Source organism: Theropithecus gelada, chromosome 9 (assembly GCF_003255815.1).
Source record: "Theropithecus gelada isolate Dixy chromosome 9, Tgel_1.0, whole genome shotgun sequence".
Lineage (NCBI taxonomy): Eukaryota > Metazoa > Chordata > Mammalia > Primates > Cercopithecidae > Theropithecus > Theropithecus gelada.
The window spans coordinates 32,616,121-32,637,382 of record NC_037677.1 but is presented as its reverse complement, the minus strand read 5'-3'; the positions used below and the strand labels follow the sequence as shown (position 1 = coordinate 32,637,382).

The following is a 21,262-nucleotide window of genomic DNA, read 5'->3' as shown; positions in this document are numbered from 1 at the left end:
TTCATAGAGTTGTTTTGAGAATGTGATGAGTTGATATCCTGTATATAAAGCACTTAGAACAGTGCCTGGAATTGTAATCCCTATAGAGGGAATCTATTGTCCTTAAACAGCTCACTTATAAAGAGATAAGAGTGATGATTCAGCCATGCCACATTTCTGTGAACAAAACAGTTTAGCTCAGAAAAACTATTCTATTAATGTTAAAAAGAGAGCTATGATAAAAGACAGAATGCCATGAGCTTTTATCTAGAGAAATACCTGTAGGAAGAAGTGACAATAAAATAGAAATCTCAAATCAAGCACATTTGGTAAAATTAACCAAAAGAAATGATAAAGAAAACAAATATAGAAACCAAAAAAAGAGGAAATGTTGAGTACAGGAAATGGATAAGTTAATGGCTAAAGGAGAAGAACAAAGAAAATTTGGTGTATAATACCATTGCAGTGTGAAAAAAATATTTAATATCTTGATCAAAATAAAAGTAGGTGAACTAATTGATATTTTAAATGCCTCCATATATGCCCATGTATTTGAAATTTGAGGACGATCATTATAGTTTATGCCATTCAGCAAACGTTCTGTATTTTGCAGTCGTGATATGTTAAGTACCTTCCCAAAAAAGAAAAAGAAGAAAGTTAAAAAGATGAAAGATTAAGATAAGAAAGATGAATGAGAAATAAAGAAAATAAAATGCAAGAAAAAGAAATTTTAAAATACCAGGAGATTTCCATTTCCAACAGAAATGCAACGGGGCTAGATTTAACTATGCACCTGAAACAACAAAAATCCTGGACAAAAAAAATATAAAACAATGGCTCTCAAAACACTGGAGGTCAAGCAATATAGGACAACAAACCTTCGGAGACAGGAAACAAATGAGTTCAAAGGCAAAACTGAAATGGATCAACCTGTTTCCAAGTAGCTTAACTGCTTTCCAGAACAAGGCTCAAGAATACTTACAGGAATATGACAATGTCCAGCAGCCAAAAACAGAAAACTGAAAATGGCTGGTGTCCTATCGAATATTACCAGATGTGAAAAGACGTGGGAAAGTATAACTCAGAAAGAGAGGAAAAATCAATCTATAAAACCATAGCAGGAAACAATCCAAATGTTTGAATTAGTAGATAAAGTCATTAAAATAGCAACCACTGTATCTCATAGATTTTTAAAGCTAGAGAAAAAAAATTCATGTGTAAAGTAGAGACATGGACTATATATAAAATGACTCAAATTGAACTTCTAGAAATGAAAACTACAATGTCTTGGTAAATTAATAGCAGATTAAACATTGCAGAAGAAAAGATGAGTGTACTTGAATATATAGTAATAGAAACTTTCCAAAGTAAAACACACAGAACAGAGGCTTGAAATCAAAGAACAGGCTATCAAGTGAGTTGTAGAACAATTTCAAGTGCATAATATATATGAAATCAGAGTCCCTAATGGGGAGGAAAGATAGAAAAGTATTTTAAGAACCAGTGGCCAAAAATGTTTCCAATTTGATAAAACTACAAATCTTTGCATCCAACAAAAAAATTATGCTGATTGAGGAAAGCCAGAAAAACATGCTGTACATATAGTATGATTCCAGTTAGATAAGATGCAAATGAATCTACAGGGATAGAAAGTAGATTCGTGGTTTCCTGTGGGTGGGGGTGAGGAGCAAAAGCAAGGAATTATAATGGAAAGGAAAAAAGTTTTGTGGATATACATATTATTTTAATTTTGGTTTTGACTTCACGAAATATACAAAGATGTCAAAATTTAATGTCTACAGGGCAAAACTACAGAGTAGTGATGTAGAAATGGTCATTAAGAAGCATGAGGATCTCACCTGGTTTTTATAACACAACGTGGTCGCTTTTAAGATCCTTCACGGAAGCAGGAAAACAGTGAAGTTTTATTGTTAAACAAACAAACAAAAATAACCTTACCTTCCAAGTGATGTCTCAGAGTCAGTGTCATAAACTTCCAAGTAATCATTTGTGCAATTGTAATGAAACTCCAGATGAAATCTTTCGAATATTAAATGAATCAGGTGATTAGGTTGGACTAATATATGCCAAGTACAGTTGATACCATGGGGGTAGACATTTGGATGGCCAGGACTTTGAATGGTCCCTGTTGATTCTGTAAGAATTTCTCCACATGCTGTTGAAATAAAAATTATAATTACCACAGCAAGTAACCAAGCTACCTGGATTTCAAATTAAAATGCTCTGATAATAACCTCTTCAAAGATTAAAAGGAAAAATGTTTCTTAGATGCCACTTAAGATAACTTGATTTTTCTCTTACTAATAAATAACAATTAACTTTTGATATAAATGTTGGTTAGAAAATATATATTCTTTGTCTTTGAGTGTACTTTAAAATTTTTCACAGTATAGGTGATTTTCATACAATTTATTTCTATCATTCACTTATTCTGATACAAGCCTAAGAGGAGGAAAATAAAAAGAGACAATCTCTTACCCAAATCCTCAGCACTGAACTTAGCCATGAAACCATGGTTTTCAGTAGAAGAACTTTTCACAAATGTGACATAAAGAAAATTGTACACAGATGTTATAAATGAAGGCATGTCTGTACCACAATACTTTTTATTTTCAGGAGAACCCAAAACGGAACTGCTACCAATCTAAAATCAGAGAAGATATATTCAACTATGTTGTATATCAATTTTGAAAACTGCTTCAAGAATAATTATTTATGAAATGTTTTTAATAGAGTACAAATCAATTTGAGGATACAATCCATTTTAGCACATCTTAGTCACCCCCCCTCAAAAAAACTCATATCCTTCAGCAGTCACTCCCCATTCCCCTGAAACCAGAGCCCCAGGCAGCCACTAATCTACTTTCTGTCTCTATAGATTGCCTATTTTGGACATTTGAAACAAAATGGGATTATACAATATGTGGTCTTTTGTGAATAGCTTCTTTCACACTGTATAACATTTTCAAAGTTCATCCATGTTGTAGCATGGATCATTACTTCATTCTTTTTTAAGGCCATATAATATTCCACTGTAAAGATATACCACATTTTATTTATTCATTTACCAGTTGATGGACACTTAAGTTATCTCTACTTTTAAAATCAAAAATAATGATTGCATTTTGCTATTTGTATATGCCATTATAGATGATGACTGTAGATATATTCACATACAAATTTTTGTGTGGACATATATTTTCATTCCCCTTGAGAATATATCTAAAAGTAGAATTGCTGGATCAGATGGTATCTCTCTGTTTAACTTTTTGAGGAACTGTCAACTGTTTTTCAAAGTGGTTGTACCGTTTTACATCTTCACCAGAAGTGTATAAGGGTTCCAATTTCTCCACATCCTTGTCAACACCATTATCTGACTCTTTTTATTATAGCCATCCTATGGGTGTGTTCCTTTGTTTTTGGCATTTTAGTTTTTGAGACAGGGTCTCACTCTGTTACCCAGGCTAGGATGCAGTGGGGCAATCATAGCTCACTCCAGCGTCTACCTCTCAGGCTCAAGTGATCCTCCCACCTCAGCCTTCTGAGTAGCTGAGGCTACAGGCATCTATCACCACACTCAGTTATTTTTTAAATGTTTTTGTAGAGATGGGGCCTCACTATGTTGCCCAGGCTGGTCTCAAACTCCTAAGCTCAAGTAATTCACCCACCTTGACTTAAAGTGCTGGGATAAGGTGTGAGCCACTGTGCTCAGCCTCCTTTGCCCATTTTAAAAATCAAGTTATTTGTTTTTAATTTTGAGCAAGTTATTATTTTTTTTCTTTTTTTGTTTGTGCTTTTTGCGTCATATTTAAGAAGGCTCTGCCTAAACTGAAGGGCATAGAGACTACTTCTATGTTTTCTCCTAAGAGTTTCATGATTTTAGCTCCAACATTTAGGTCTATAATCCACTTTTAGTTAATTTTTGCATATGCTATGAGGAAGGGGTCCAGCACCATAATTTTGCATGTGGCTATTGAGCACCATTTGTTGAAAAAATGATTTTTCTCCATTGATATGCTTTGGCATCATTTTTCATACATCAATTGGCCATAAAAGTATGTGTTCACTTCTGGACTTGCAATTGTATTCCATAGATCTCTATTTATATCCTTACTTCAATAAGATACTGCCTTGATTATTGTAGCTTTGTTCTAAGTTTTGAAATCAGGAAGTGTGAATCCTTCAACTTTGTAATTTTTCAAGAACATTTTGGTTATTCTGGTTCCCTTGCATATTCATATGAATTTTACAATCAGCTTATGCATTTTTTTGAAAGAGGCAGCTGTGATTTTTATGGGGATTGAATTGAATCTTTAGTTCACTTTAGGGAGTATTGCCATCTTAACAATATTGTCTTCTAATCCATGAACATGAAATGTCTTTCCATTTATTTAGGTCTTTTTAAATTTCCTTCAAGGATGTTTTATAGTCTCAGAGAACAAGTTTTACACTTATTTTTAAAACTGTATTCCTTGATGTTTATTATTTTTAATGCTATTGTAAATGGAATTGTTTCCTTGATTTCATTTTCAAATTGTTCATTGCTGGTGTACAGAAAAAGAAAGATTTCTATATTTCGATGTCATAACCCACAACTTGCTGAATGGATTAGTTCTAATAGTTTTTTAAGTGTGTGGATTCCTTATGATTTTCTATATACAAGGTCATGTTATCTGTGAATAGAGAGAGTTTTACTCGTTCCCTTTCATTCTGGATGCATTTTCTCTCTTCTCCTTACTTAATTGCTCTAGCTAGAATTTCCAGCGTAATGCTGAATAGAAGCAGTGAGAACAGACGGACATCCTTGTCTTTTTGTTGGCCATAGGGGCAAAACATTTAGTGTTTCATAATTAAATATGATGTTAGATGTGGGTTTTTAAATGAATGTCCATTATCAGATTAAGGAAGGTTCCTTCTATTCCTAGTTTGTTTCATGTTTCATCATGAAAGGATGATGAATTTTGTCAAATCTCGCAAAATCCAGATCTCACATCTGTTGACATGATCCTGGAGTTTTTGTTCTTTATTTTATTGGTACCATGTATTACATTAACTGATTCTGGGGTTTTATATCAACCTAGAATTCTCGGGACAAATCCAACTTAATCATGGTATATAAATCCTCTTTTTATGCTAGATTCACTGAACCAGTATTTTGTTGAGGATTTTCACATATATATCCATAAGACATATTGGTCTATATAAACTACTTTCGTTTCCTGTAACAGATTTGAAGACAACAACCCATAATATTTTTTATAATATACAACCAAATACAAAATCAAAGATTTTATCCCTCTTACCTCAATATAATCTGTTTCACAGTGGGCAGAACTTCCAATTTCAAAGACAGTGAAGTTGAGGAGAATGACTTGGCTTTGGGGTTGCTGGATGGTCCACGTACAGGTTCTTTCTCCAGGATATACGTTAGGAAAAAAAGGCGAGCGAATGACCCCTTCTCCAGTTAATTCACCCCCACAAGCTGTAAGCATAAAAATTATAGTAGTGTTTGTCCATACATTAATGTTATCTCAATTTTATTGCAAAATCTAATACTGCCTAAGGAGATAACCGAATATAACATTTCTATGAGAATATTTTCCACTTAACACTTGAGGACATAAAATGGCTAAATTATTTCAAAGAATTAAAATATTACAATCAGGCAAATCAGACATTTAAAAATTAAATGTTTCCTTACCGACTTGATAAACAGCTCTGAAACTAGCTTTTTCAACAAAAGCATCTATTTTAAGCCTGATCCAGACACTATTAGTAATGGATTTAATGTGAGAGATGGTTCCATTGCCACAGACTTTTCCAAGTAAGATTTGACCATCTCGAACCTAAAGAGAAAAATAAAATAGAGATGTAATTCTAATCAAGACACTTACGTCGGCAATGGTGGCATTACTTGGAGATGAAAAAACGGCAGATTCAAAATGAATGATAATCTAATTTGAGTTACATATTTCTATTATTTTCGAAAGCAGTGGGTCATTTTTAAGCACAATGCAATAACATGAAATGCTGATAAAATCTTAAGTCAATAAAGCCCAAAAGCATAAGAATTTAAACAATGTCCTCCTAATAATTTTCACAGTATCAAAGAGGAAATAAATTCACAATTTAGACTACTTGGAAAACAACAAAAAATGAGAATATTACCTATGAAAAAACACACGTGTTAGCCAAATCTGCAATCCAAAGAAAGTTATGGACTAAACTACTTTTGCCATTGAAAGAAAAAAGGAAAAAAAGAAAAGTTGATGAAAGAGAGAGAAAGTAAAAGAATGTAAGGAGTCAACTTAAAAACTTAGAAAAAAGGCCGGGGACGGGGGCACGCACATATTATCTCAGCACCTTGGGAGGCCAAGGTGGGAGGATCCCTTGAGACCAGGAATTGGAGACAGCCTGGGCAACATAGTGAGACCCAGCTCTACGTACAATTTTTTTAAGTTAGAAAAAAATCCGTAAAATGAGGAAGAATATAATAAAAATAAGAGCAAAACTTAATAAATGAAATACAAAAGAATGTGGAATTCATAAATACATTCAAGAACTGTTTTTTTGAGGAAGGTTATGAGTGGGGATATAAAAGACAAATCTCTGGCAAGTCTAATAAGAAAATAAAATATAAGCACAAATATACAAAATTAAAAATGACAAAGACACAGATACTAAGAATTTTTTTAAACATGAAATCTATGTACAACTCTATGCTAATATATTTGAATGTTTTAATGGGTTATTTTCAGAAAAAGTATAACATTAAAATTATCTGAAGGAGAAGAAAAATAAGATTTCAACAGATATAAGTCATGAATAAAATTGAAAACATTATCAAATAATTATTCCCATCCCACCCTCAACCTCCAAAAAGGAAAATCTCCCATAAGATGCTCTACTTAGTACATTCTTTTAAACTTTTAAGGAAGAGATAATTCCCACGTATAATTTATTCTAAGCCTTCCTCAAACAGAATAATTCCCAACTAATTTTTGTCAGAAACCTGTTACCAAATCCCAACATACATTATAGAAATAAAAACTATAGACTGATGTCACCTATTAATATAGATACATAAATCCTAAACACAGTTCTAGAAAAATAAATTCACAGTCCATTGCCAGCTTATATACTGGATCAAATATGGGAATAATAATAGTGCAAGAAAGGTTAGAAATTATAAACTATAAATTAACTTCCTCAGTAGATCAAATAAGATAAGCCATATGATAGCCCCATAAATTCAAAAAACATTGTTAGCATTCCTGTTTTATTAGAAGAAAAAAGAAATTTCCTTCATATAATAGACTACTGGTTTTTTGAGATGGAGTTTTGCTCTTGTTGCCCAGGCTGGAGCGCAATGGCATGATTTCGGCTCACCGCAACCTCCGCCTCCTGGGTTCAAGCGATTCTCCTGCCTCAGCCTCTGAGTAGCTGGGATTACAGGCATGTGCCACCACACCCAGATAATTTTGTATTTTTAGTAGAGACGGGGTTTCTCTATGTTGGTCAGGCTGGTCTCAAACTCCCGACCTCAACTGATCACCCACCTCGGACTCCCAAAGTGCTGGGATTACAGGCGTGAGCCACCGCACCTGGCCCAATAGCCAGCCCTTATAGTATAGTGGCCATGAAAACGGTCTATAGACTTGGGTTCAAAACCTACCTCTGTCACTTATAAACCACCTCACTCAATAACCTTAAGCAAGTTACTCTAAGCTCATGGGGTTGTTGAAGCAAACAGCTGAAACAATAGTGAGAATTCCTTAGCCAAATGCTTGGTAATAGAAAATGTTGACTAAGGATAGCTGTTGTTATTCTGGACATTTTTAGAGGTGAAACACTGGAGGCTTGTTACTCTGGGTAGGAATTATTCAATGGATATGCATACCTCCGCTGTTCAGTAAAATTATTCTGAAGGATCTAGCCATCCAAATATTAATTCATTCACTTCATTAGCATTATCAAGGCATGAATAAATGTCAGGACCTGTGCTGGTGACAGCACCATGAAACAGTCACCGTTCACAGGGAACTTACAATAGGCAGGAACATTTTTGAAAAGCATGATGAGTGTCATGTTGGGGGAAGCACAGGATGCTTCATTGTTACCTAACCAATGATTCTCAGCAGGGACCACGATTTAGCATTGGTGAAATGTGCAAGAGTATCTTTTTAGTTTGGTGTTAATGATGATCACAGCAATGGTGGGGCATTACTGGCATTTAGTGAGTAGCAAGGGACCAAAGACACAAGGCAGCCTGAAATGGGAGAATCACACACCGCAAGAATTCTCCTGAGCCTGTGTGACACTCACGTAAGTGAAAGTTCTGTTGTTGGGTGTAAAATCTTGCTCTATTTTACATATTAAGCACAAAGTATTTTTGTGCAATTTTAATGCATGCTGAATTTTCCAGGATTACAAGTAGAGTATAAATTGAAGATTCTTTCTCCTGGAAATCTGTCAAGAGTTGGTCACTATTTCTGAAAAATTACTCACCAACCCACAAAACTGTGTCAGCCTGCATTTGTACTGTCATGTTCATAGCAATTTAGGGTCCAGACAATCGACTAATTTATTTTGTCTTCAAGTACAGCTTGCCTAGCTTTTCAGATACTGAAATAAAGGTGATTTTATTCTGTTACTTTATTTTTTCTTAATGTTACTCTTACAACTTTACATATTTTTAAATATAATGTGTCTAGTGGGGTTATATCAGTGAATTTCATTTCTGAATAATCAAGGGGTGATATAAAAAAGTCTTAAAATGTAGAGAACCACTGGGTTAACCAAAGACTCTGAACTTACCCAGGGGATTTTGGAAAATTCAGTGGAAATAACCTTTAAGCGGAGACTTGAAAGTCGAGTAGGAGTTATCTAGGCCAAGGAGAACAGGCAGAACAGGCAGTAAAGAGAAGATTTTCCTTTTTTTGGAGATGAAATCTCACTCTGTCACCTAGGCTGGAGTGCAATGGCATGACCTCGGCTCACTGCAACCTCCGCCTCCCAGATTCAAGCAATTCTCCTGCCCCAGCCTCCCAAGTAGCTGAGACTGCAGGGTCACGCCACCACACCCAGCTAATTTTTGTATTTTTAGTAGAGATGGGGTTTCGCTACATTGGCCAGGCTGGTCTTGAAATCTTGACCTCAGGTGATCTGCCTGCCTTGGCCTCCTAAAGTGCGGGGATTACAGATGTGAACCACTGCGCCTAGCCAGTAAAGGAAAGATTTTAAAAGGATGATATTCAAAGCTGGTAGGGATATGGTGATACAGTTACTCTCATCCATAACTGGTGGAAGTATAAAGTTCTGGAAAATAACCTGACAATATGTATTAAGGGTATTTCCCTTCTAATGCTGTATCACAAGGATATTCAACATGCAGGAAAAGACACACACAGATCCACATCCAAGTATGCTCTTAATAACAATAATTGAAACCATTCTAAAGGCCTAATAATAGTGAGATGATTAAATAAACTATGATTCAGCCATATGATAGAGTCTGACACAGACATGAAAAATCACATGCCTCTCCACTGACTCAGGCTCATACTACTTCCTTTCTCTGAGCTCTTACAACATCTGTAACACAAATTTCACATATCATAGTAAAGTTATGCTAAATTTCTAATCAAATAGCAAGTCTCTGAGGGAAGGGAAAATTTCTGTTTGCCCTTCGGCATCTAATAAAAAAACTTTGCAAATAGGTATTTGACAAATTCTTGTTGATTCATTAATTTTAAGGTACAGTATAATGGTTCAGTTTTTGTTAGAGATACAGACATACTGCAGTTCTTGAAAACTAGAAAGCATAAAACACAGAGTAAGTTATCTTCCTGCTCTCTAATCCTCCAGGGTTCTATTTGCTTCCTCGAAGATTGTAGTCTCTCTTTTCTATTTTCCCCATTAGAAGATGACAAGAAGAAAAAAAAAAAAAAAAAACAGCCAAATAGCATTGCTGCAAGCTAAAGTGGGTCATTCCCCTGGGCCCTGACTAATGAAATTCAAGGATTTTAGCAAGGAGAAAGGCAGCTGTAGTCCAAATGTTTTAAGAGGAACTTATAGGGCTCAAGGGCCCTGAACCTAGAAGGTGCAATTGATTTTGGCTCTGTTTCTCTCTCTCTCTGTGGAAATGAAATCTTATTAATTCTGAAAGCCTATATTCTCCCTGGATCCTAGACATGGCAATACTTTAACTATGACTCCTTTGAAAGAGATACTAGAATAAAATTCATCAAATGTTCTAAAGTGACCCTACCTACTTCTGCAGCATGTGTTGCATTCAATAATCTAGGATTTGATAAATTTGCACCCCCACCAAAAAAAAAAAAAATCTCTTTCCTTTATGCTCATGAACTGGGATGGATGGCATTATTTTACATAGTTATTCACTTCCCTTCCTGTAAAAGGATTGACTATCTATGCTTTTTGCCATGTGACTTGCAATATCGCTATAGGGAGAATTAATACATATTCTTCCCATTGACTATGGGCTTAGCCATAGGACTTGCTTTGCCCAACAGAACATGAGCAAAAGTGATACACCAATTTCCAAGTAAAAGCCTTGGAAGTCACTGCATAATTCAACCATCTTTTACCTTTCCCCTCACAAGCTCTAGAGCCTGGGTCTCGGGGTGGTGAAGACACAGGAAACAGACATAGGAAACAGAACTGCAACGGATCCAAAACCAACATGCTAACGTGAGCAGAGAATAAACATACATTGTTGGAAGCCACAGATGCTTTTGGTTTGTTAGTGTTTTTTATCTTTCTGGTTGTTGTTACTAATTGTTTGTTATTGCAGCATAACCTAGAGAAAGATGACTAATATCTGAGCTTGGTTTGTTCAGAAAAACTGAATTTTTCTAAGTCAGGTGAAGCCATGCCGTGATCACTTGCAGAAGAGTCACAGTGAATTCATTCTTTTTAGTGAATCGCATTTGCAAGGAAACAACAAGGACCAATTCAAACTTCTAGTGTTTCATGGACCAGGTTCAGATTTCTTGTGGATTGCCTTATTCGTCCAGGAAACACTGAAGGTTTCAGGTCCCAGGATGTTTTGCCTATGGTGTATTCCAAATGGCTTCCAATTTTTACATTCATCAGATTAAACTAGTTCCTGAAGACAAACTACTCATAAAAAAAAAAACAAGTTTTTGTAAAGGAATGATTTTCTATAGAGAGAACTAAAATTTACTGGGCTGAGAAACACCATTTACATGAAATTTTAAATGTGGGCTCTTGAGCCCAGTGAATCGTGAGCTTTAACATCTGGAACGAGTCAAGTCCCAAAGCCTTGTCTTAATATGCATGCTCATTTGTCTTCCTCTGCTATGAATCCAGATTTGGTTTTATACTACAATTTCTAAAATAAGAAGCATTAAATTTTAATTCAAAGCCAACCAAATATGCTGGCACTTACGCTTAGTCCATCTGAGAGCTGAAAACAGAACCACACCGTATGGTAGTGTTTAACATGTGGCTTTCTATGAAGTGAGCTTCAGACTGACATAAGTCTTAGCTAAGTGAAGACTGGATCTTAGAGAGGAGCCTTGGGCTAATCTGGGTGAGCAGGAGAGGAATGAGGCCCTGCCTCTGATGAGAGAATAAGGCGTGAGGAGGATAAGAGATGAGAGAAGCCATTTAGGATCTCAAAATCATTTACTTTTGTTATTATCCTTTGCTCTTTATTAGTATGTTTCATGATTTTAGAGTTGATATTTTAAGCCTTTTCATGCTGTGTGAAAGTGTCCCTTCTAACATCTCTATTAATAAATTTACCCTTTATCTGATCTTTTAAGATCTGATATTCCAAAATCAAAAACATGTGAGTAAGTTTTACCTAGAAGTGCCTTCCTTTATGATTGCAAATTCCAGTAGGTCACCTTCTCCTGCCCTCTCTTCTCCTCCCCATCATCATCATCATCATCATCGTCGTCATCATCATTATCATCATGATGTTAACTTTAGTGAGCATTCATTGTGTGACAGGCACTGTACAAGGAACATTCTAATTGTTTGTCCTTGCATATAGAATGTAACCCAGGCTCTTTATCTCGGCCTTGAAGACCCTTCAGGGTCTAGCTCCTGCCTAACTCACATTTCTCTCTTCCATCCCTGTGTGATTCCAGCCACCCTGGTCTATTTTCAATTATTTTAGTTTATTTTTTCTGACTTCAGTCTCTAGGGCTGGGTTAGCACCTCTACCTGGAGTCCTCCTTCTCTCAGCTCTTTGCATTACACACTCCTCATCTGCAGATCCCACATACAGGGTCTACAGATGAGAACGAGTTAGCCATATAAACACCCTTGAGAAGCAATCCCAAACTGCTCCACTAAGTCAGTAGCCCTGTTCTTTTCTCTCACAGTACTGTTTCTTTCCTGCCCATACTTATCCCCTCTTGAAATTATGTATTGTGTGCTTACTTATTTAATATCTATTTTACATACCCATTCCCAGCTTGGTGACTGGAACCTAAGTGGTGTGATAAATATTTAGAGAATGAATAGATAAGTGAATGAATGGTCTTTTTTACTCCCTTTTAGGAAAGCACTATTACTATCCCTATTACACATGAGGAAGCTGTGGCTTACAGGTATCTTGCCTTTAGTAACGCAGAGAGCTGAAGGGTTGTATCACGTGTCCATGCAATATTGTTTCCATCTTATATCAGAAAAGTACTAGCCACACCCTCTATTTGACCTAGGAGTTTGTAATGTTCTTGATTAATGATCCATCCACATCCCCTTATTCCTACTTACTGCTCTACATCACGCATGTTCAATGGGTTTGCAATTTCTACATGAGCATGCAACTCCTTCAAACACAGCAAAAATGTATTCTCTACAACCTCTCACACCTCCAAATTAGGTGTTCTATCATCTCTCAGTCTTTTTCCTGCCTCCCACTACTCCAACCTGCAAAATTATTTCACTAGAGGAATGGCCTATCTTCTTCCTTCACTAAAAAGCATCAGGATGGCCCAGCAGTTGTGGAAAAGCTGTGCTGACAACAACAGAGCTCAGAGTCTAACCAAATGTTCCTAGTCTCTGTCAAAACCCTAAATTCAATATGCTCAAGAATGCAAACTTTTTTTTTTTTTTTTTAGATGGAGTCTCACTCTGTCACCCAAGCTGGAATGCAGTGGTATGATCTTGGCTCACTGCAAACTCCACCTCTTCGATTCAAGTGATTCTCCAGCCTCAGCCTCCCAAGTAGCTGGGACTACAGGTGCCCGCCACCACACCCAGCTAATTTTTTTGTATTTTTAGTAGAGATGGGGTTTCATACCATGTTGGCCAGGCTGATCTCAAACTCCTGACCTAGGTGATCCTCTCTCCTCAGCCTCCCAAAGTGCTGGGGTTACAGGCATGAGCCACCATGCCCGGCCAAGAATGCAAACTCTTGAGCATCTCCCCCTTTTCCTTTCATCCTACCCTCTCTAGAAAGATGTTTTTCTGACCTACAATTAATCTCAAATATGTACTTAACTGAAAAACACAAGACTATTCAGCCTACGTGGTGTGTTTGCTTCCTCCAGGCCTTATTCTTTTTCTGACATTTAGGTGTGTATTCTGTGAATTGCAGCCATGAGACTCTAAGCGGCAGGTCCACTTGAGGGAAGCAAGTGCCTCGTGCATTCCACAATTCCTGGCTCTCCCCCACCCAATCCCAAGCTCATAGCGGAATCACCTCAATGCCTAAGAAGTCACAAAAGGAGGTCCTTTGTGAATTTGCATTCATCTAAAGACATGCAGGAGATGCGGGAGTGCTGCTTAGGGCAAAGCAGGAGTTGGAGGGGAGGAGAAGGTAGAGGAAAGGATGGAGGGGAAGGTGGTGAAAGAAAAGGTTCAGACGGAGGAGGACAGACCTTCCTGCCTCAGCTTCTGCTCTCCCACTTTCCCAATTATATTGGTTCTCTTCTTTTAAATCTTAAAGATTTTACCAGGGAGTTGAGTTTCATCACATCTCACAGGTACACAGCATTTCCTGTTTGTCATTTTCTATATAGTCTTTCATTTGTTTATTTCTTTCTCAATCCAATGATTATTTTGAAGAGAGTTCACATACTTCCACACACTTGGGCATTTTAAAATGTTTATCAATAATTTTGGATTATGTTATATTGTGAAGAGGTGTACAATTTCTGCTTTGTTAATTTACTGGGATTGTCATAGAGGTCTAAAATATGATGAATTTGGGGTTCAATGCCACTTGTAGAACAGTTATATTCCCTGGATTTCAGAAATCAAATTCAATGTAAATTACTCCTTCCTGTCTTATTGATTATGTTTTCAAGTTTTCTGTTTGTGTTTGCTTTCCACATCTAAGAAAGAACAACTTCTCAAAAGCCCTTCTCTTTCTCCAGAAGGCACATCACTCTCCCTGCCCCTTATCAGCCTCTCTAGTAGAGCTCCCTTTCCAGTTCCTCAGTGTCTTAGGGGAGAGGAGCCAGATACTTCGGGATTGGTCAAGGAGATTTGATGGGTGAACAATTCTACTCATTTCCCTTCGTATTCTACCTCAAGCCTTCACCTTAACATCCTATAGCCTTCTGAATTTATTATTCAGCCTATGACTTCCCTTCTCTGGGATTAAAAATTAAACTTTCATTACTACCTATGTGTCCTTCACTCAGAGTTCTGATGACTTAAATCACTTATGAAATATTAATGTGAGGTGCTGCTTTTTATTCTGGAAAGATGCTTCCATCACCTTCATTGAACTATTCCATACAATTTAAAAGCTCTCTTCGACAAAAACAGATGAACTAACAATTGATCTGTTCTTGTATTCATTCATTTGTAGCCATGTCACATCTTCCATAGGTAATGTGTATCTTTAAAAGTAGAAACCTCACTTGAGAGAGATATATAAATCTAAGAATTAATATGTTAATGTTTGCTTCTTGTGTTAAAAAAAAAGAAAGATATGCTACACTAGGTCAATACTATTCTTATCGTTTGCAGTTAAAATCTATTCTCTAATGAATGCTTATGGAACTCTCTTGCTGAGCAAAAGTAAGTCTTTCAGAACCACAGTATCCATGAAAGATACACACTCAGCAATGGTACCTTAATTTTCATTTGAAGGATATGTTTGCCCGGCAACCAAGGCACCTAAAACCACATAAAGAGAAGATCTAAGATTCTTAAAAGTACACCTACTCACACTCAAAGTAAATGTCCTTAGGATCATTCTCCCACATGTCTGTAGAATTTCTTTTCTGTTCTCCATTCTTTCTAAAATTTTGGGTGGACTGCTTTTACTCATCAATGGAGTTAGTAAAGGACAAAGTCATCCCCCTCTAAACCACCAAAGTATTGGAAATACCAACGTTCGTTTTAAAATTCTTTTTCATAAATCTTTCGTTTTTTAGAGATAGCTTTAAAAAATGAAGTCATCATTTTAGGGAACAATATATTGAGTCATAATAACATCATTAGAATTTGGTTCCTGTGTCACTTTCTTCTATGACCACTATCTGAAGAACATCAAGAGAAGTGAATACACTTTTTAGAAAATGAGTTCAGTTCACAAATTTTCCCAATGGATACAGATGATTTAAACACAAGAGCTTTAACCAAAGTCAATGTATGTCTATCTAGAATCTCATAGAGGTACATCTAAGTTCTACTTTGACAATAACTAGAGTTTGACCTTTGTGAGCCTCAATTATCTCATTTGTAAAATTAAGGTCCTTGCTGATGCCAAAATTCTACAGATACACTGGTTGTATTCCTTTAGGTTGGTTGGTCAAAGACATAATAGAAAAATCTATCAAACTATTAATATTTAAATCACCATACATGACCTGTCCTTCTGAATAATACAGTTTTTTTTTTTCCATCAACAATCCCTGAGGGAAATGTGGTCAAGACTTTGACGATATATGGTTACACCAGAATGTAGATACCTTGCTGGCCAACCGTGAGAGCCACATTGGCTGTCTCTGAACTGATAAATTCAAGGCTAGAGTTAAAACTTTGGTCCAGAAAAACCTTGCACTTGAATAATATTTTTTAACTCTTCAAGCTTCTTTTATCATTTATTTCCTTGATTTTACCCCTAAAGTTTAGAGAAATAGATAGGGTATCTTACTGAAGTAGGAACTGAAACATCCAGATAAAGAATTGTCCAAGATTATACAGTCATCTGACAAATGAACTAAAATAAAAAGTTAGGTGAACTAAGTTTAATCACCTTCTGGCTACAAAACATTCCACCATTCCGGTTTATGAAATTAAATCTTCTAATAATGATTATTTGTGCTAACTTTTCAGAACAATCCAGAGGAGTTCATGGAACCACTCACTGAAATTCAGTTCTAGTGTTCTGCAAAGCCAGAGAGAAGGAACCATTCAGAGGTACTGATAGTTCTTTAGAACTACAGAACTGCCATGAAGGTTTTAATAGAAAGGGCCACAAATTTCCCTGAAAATTAGAGTTACATTCTTGCCTATCTGAGAAAATCATGATGCTTGGCTTCATGTTTTAAAAGTCTCATGATTGGAGAGCCAGGTATGGAACTGGGTAATTCACAAGACCTTTCTCCCTATGGAAGATGAGACACCTCTTGTAGTCAAAGTCGCACAATTGCATTTCTGTTCTTACTGAAGATCAGTATAACTAGATCTCCTAAATTTGAATCCCAGCTCCACTACTTGCTAGACATGTAACTGTGCACAAGTGACTTCTCTGGGCTACAGTTTCCTAAGATTAAAACAGAAATAATAATGGTTGTTGTGAGGATTCAATGAATTAACTCATGAAAAGCACTTACCACACATGGCAGGCAGTAAGCCGACAATAATCATTATCTATTTAACTTGTTATACTATTTTAAAGTCTTATAATAGTGCCCAGAGTATAGCAAGCACTCTCTAATGAAGAGCTATTTTGCTGTTCTCAAAAGTTAAAAAAAAAAAAAGGGGTTGATAATTTAATTTTGATTTACATAAAAATATTTGAAATTCTTCCATAGTGTAAAACTTTAATATACTTTGTAATATACTTTAGAAAACCTAAATTCAATAAATATACCCATTCTGAAATGACCTGAAATAAAAATTTCTGGATTAAAAAAAAATACAGGTGCTATTACTGTGGTCCCCGGAGCAAGATGGCCGAATAGGAACAGCTCCAGTCTCCAGCTCCCAGTGCGAGCGACACAGAAGACGGGTGATTTCTGCAGTTTCAACTGAGCTGCAGACTGACAACCCACACCTCACATGGCGGGGTACACCCCTGAGACAAAGCTTTCAGAGCAAGAATTAGACAGGATCACTCGCTGTTCAGCAATATTCTATCTTCTGCAGCCTCCGCTGCTGATACCCAGGCAAACATGGTCTGGAGTGGACCTCAAGCAATCTCCAAAAGACCTACAGCTGAGGGTCCTGACTGTTAGAAGGAAAACCAACAAACAGAAAGGATACCCACACCAAAACCCCATCAGTACGTCACCATCATCAAAGACCAAAGGCAGATAAAACCACAAAGATGGGGAAAAAGCAGGGCAGAAAAGCTGGAAATTCAAAAAATAAGAGCACATCTCCCCCTCCAAAGGAATGCAGCTCATCACCAGCAATGGATCAAAGCTGGACGGAGAATGACTTTGAGGAGTTGAGAGAAGAAGGCTTCAGTTCATCAAACTTCTCAGAGCTAAAGGAGGAATTATGTACCCAGCGCAAAGAAACTAAAAATCTTGAAAAAAGAATGGAAGAATGGATAACTAGAATAATCAATGCAGAGAAGGCCATAAACGAACTGACAGAGATAAAAACCATGACATGATAAATACGTGACAAATGCACAAGCTTCAGTAACCGACTCGATCAACTGGAAGAAAGAGTATCAGTGATTGAGGATCAAAGGAATGAAATGAAGCGAGAAGAGAAGTCTAAAGAAAAAAGAGGAAAAAGAAATGAAAAAAGCCTTCAAGAAGTATGGGATTATGTGAAAAGACCAAATCTCCGTCTGATTGGGGTGCCTGAAAGTGAGGGAGAAAATGGAACCAAGTCGGAAAACACTCTGCAGGATATCATCCAGGTGAACTTCCCCAACCTAGTAAGGCAGGCCAACATTCAAATTCAGGAAATACAGAGAACACCACAAAGATACTCTTTGAGAAGAGCAACTCCAAGACACATCATTGTCAGATTCACCAAAGTTGAAATGAAGGAAAAAATGTTAAGGGCAGCCAGAGAGAAAGGTCGGGTTACCCACAAAGGGAAGCCCATCAGACTAACAGCAGATCTCTCGGCAGATACTCTCCAAGCCAGAAGAGAGTGGGGGCCAATATTCAACATTCTTAAATAAAAGAATTTTCAACCCAGAATTTCATATCCAGCCAAACTGTTTCATAAGTGAAGGAGAAATAAAATCCTTTACAGATAAGCAAATGCTTAGAGATTTTGTCACCACCAGGCCTGCCCTACAAGAGACCCTGAAGGAAGCACTAAACATGGAAAGGAACAACCAGTGCCAGCCATTGCAAAAACATGCCAAAATGTAAAGGCTATCGATGCTAGGAAGAAACTGCATCAACTAACGAGCAAAATAACCAGCTAATATCACAATAACAGGATCAAGTTCACACATAACAATATTAACCTTAAATGTAAATGAACTAAATGGTCCAACTAAAAGATACAGACTGGCAAATTGGATAAAGAGTCAAGACTCATCAGTCTGCTGTATTCAGGAGACCCATCTCACGTGCAGAGACACACATAGGCTCAAAATAAAGGGATGGAGGGAGATCTACCAAGCAAATGGAGAACAAAAAAAAGCAGGGCTTGCATTCCTAGTCTCTAATAAAAGAGACTTTAAACCATCAAAGATCAAAAGAGACAAAGAAGGCCATTACATAATGGTAAAGGGATCAATTCAACAGGAAGAGCTAACTATCCTAAATATATATGCACCCAATACAGGAGCACCCAGATTCATAAAGCAAGTCCTTAGAGACTTACAAAGAGACTCAGATTCCCATACAATAATAATGGGAGACTTCAACACCCCACTGTCAACATTAGACAGATCAACGAGACAGAAAGTTAACAAGGATATCCAGGAATTGAACTCAACTCTGCACCAAGCAGAACTAATAGACATCTACAGAACTCTCCACCCCAAATCAACAGATATATACATTCTTCTCAGCACCACATCACAAAATTGACCACATAGTTGGAAGTAAAGCACTCCTCAGCAAATGTAAAAGAACAGAAATTATAACAAACTGTCTCTCAGACCACAGTGCAATCAAACTAGAACTCAGGACTAAGAAACTCAATCAAAACCGCTCAACTACATGGAAACTGAACAACCTGCTCCTGAATGACTACTGGGTCCATAAAGAAATGAAGGCAGAAATAAAGATGTTCTTTGAAACCAACGAGAACAAAGATACAACATACCAGAATCTCTGGGACACATTTAAAGCAGTGTGTAGAGGGAAATTTATAGCACTAAATGCCCACAACAGAAAGCTGGAAAGATCTAAAATTGACATCCTAATATCACAATTAAAAGAACTAGAGAAGCAAGAGCAAACACATTCAAAAGCTAGCAGAAGGCAAGAAATAACTAAGATCAGAGCAGAACTGAAGGAGAGAGAGACACAAAAAACTCTCCAAAAAATCAATGAATCCAGGAGTTGGTTTTTTGAAAAGATTAACAAAATTGATAGACTGCTAGCAAGACTAATAAAGAAGAAAAGAGAGAAGAATCAAATAGATGCAATAAAAAATGATAAAGAGGATATCACCACAGACCCCACAGAAATACAAACTACCATCAGAGAATACTATAAACACCTCTACGCAAATAAACTAGAAAATCTAGAAGAAATGGATAATTTCCTGGACACTTACACTCTCCCAAGACTAAACCAGAAAGAAGTTGAATCCCTGAATAGACCAATAGCAGGCTCTGAAATTGAGGCAATAATTAATAGCCTACCAACCAAAAAAAGTCCAGGACCAGACGGATTCACAGCCGAATTCTACCAGAGGTACAAGAAGGAGCTGTTACCATTCCTTCTGAAACTATTCCAATCAATAGAAAAAGAGGGAATCCTCCCTAACTCATTTTATGAGGCCAACATCATCCTGATACCAAAGCCTGGCAGAGACACAACAAAACAAGAGAATTTTAGACCAATATCCCTGATGAACATCAATGCAAAAATCCTCAATAAGATACTGGCAAACTGAATCCAGCAGCACACCAAAAAGCTTATCCACCATGATCAAGTGGGCTTCATCCCTGGGATGCAAGGCTGGTTCAACATATGCAAATCAATAAACGTAATCCAGTGTATAAACAGAACCAAAGACAAAAACCACATGATTATCTCAACAGATGCAGAAAAGGCCTTTGACAAAATTCAACAGCCCTTCATGCTAAAAACTCTCAATAAATTCGGTATTGATGGAATGTATCTCAAAATAATAAGAGCTATTTATGACAAACCCACAGCCAATATCATACTGAATGGGCAAAAACTGGAAGCATTCCCTTTGAAAACTGGCACAAGACAGGGATGCCCTCTCTCACCACTCCTATTCAACATCGTGTTGGAAGTTCTGGCTAGGGCAATCAGGCAAGAGAAAGAAATCAAGGGTATTCAGTTAGGAAAAGAAGAAGTCAAATTGTCCCTGTTTGCAGAGGACATGATTGTATATTTAGAAAACCCCATTATCTCAGCCCAAAATCTCCTTAAGTTGATAAGCAACTTCAGCAAAGTCTCAGGATACAAAATTAATGTGCAAAAATCACAAGCATTCTTATATGCCAGTGACAGACAAACAGAGAGCCAAATCATGAATGAACTTCCATTCACAATTGCTTCAAAGAGAATAAAATACCTCGGAATCCAACTTACAAGGGATGTAAAGGACCTCTTCAAGGAGAACTACAAACCACTGCTCAGTGAAATAAAAGAGGACACAAACAAATGGAAGAACATACCATGCTCATGGATAGGAAGAATCAATATTGTGAAAATGGCCATACTGCCCAAGGTAATTTATAGATTCAATGCCATCCCCATCAAGCTACCAATGAGTTTCTTCACAGAATTGGAAAAAAACTGTTTTAAAGTTCATATGGAACCAAAAAAGACCCTGCATTGCCAAGACCATCCTAAGTCAAAAGAACAAAGCTGGAGGCATCATGCTACCTGACTTCAAACTATACTACAAGGCTACAGTAACCAAAACAGCATGGTACTGGTACCAAAAC

The 21,262-nt window shown here is 36.8% G+C and overlaps 1 protein-coding gene across 1 annotated transcript in view; it reads right to left on the bottom strand.

The window, feature by feature from the left end:
- CUBN (cubilin) overlaps window positions 1–21,262 on the bottom strand; it is a 308,780-nt gene that overhangs the window by 238,368 nt on the left and 49,150 nt on the right. The window contains exons 18-21 of the mRNA XM_025396458.1: window positions 5,702–5,846; window positions 5,304–5,482; window positions 2,479–2,644; window positions 1,939–2,155 (exon numbers count right to left, since the gene is read on the bottom strand). Of these exons, the coding sequence (XP_025252243.1) occupies window positions 1,939–2,155; window positions 2,479–2,644; window positions 5,304–5,482; window positions 5,702–5,846 (707 nt within the window). The remainder of the gene's footprint in view (window positions 1–1,938; window positions 2,156–2,478; window positions 2,645–5,303; window positions 5,483–5,701; window positions 5,847–21,262) is intronic.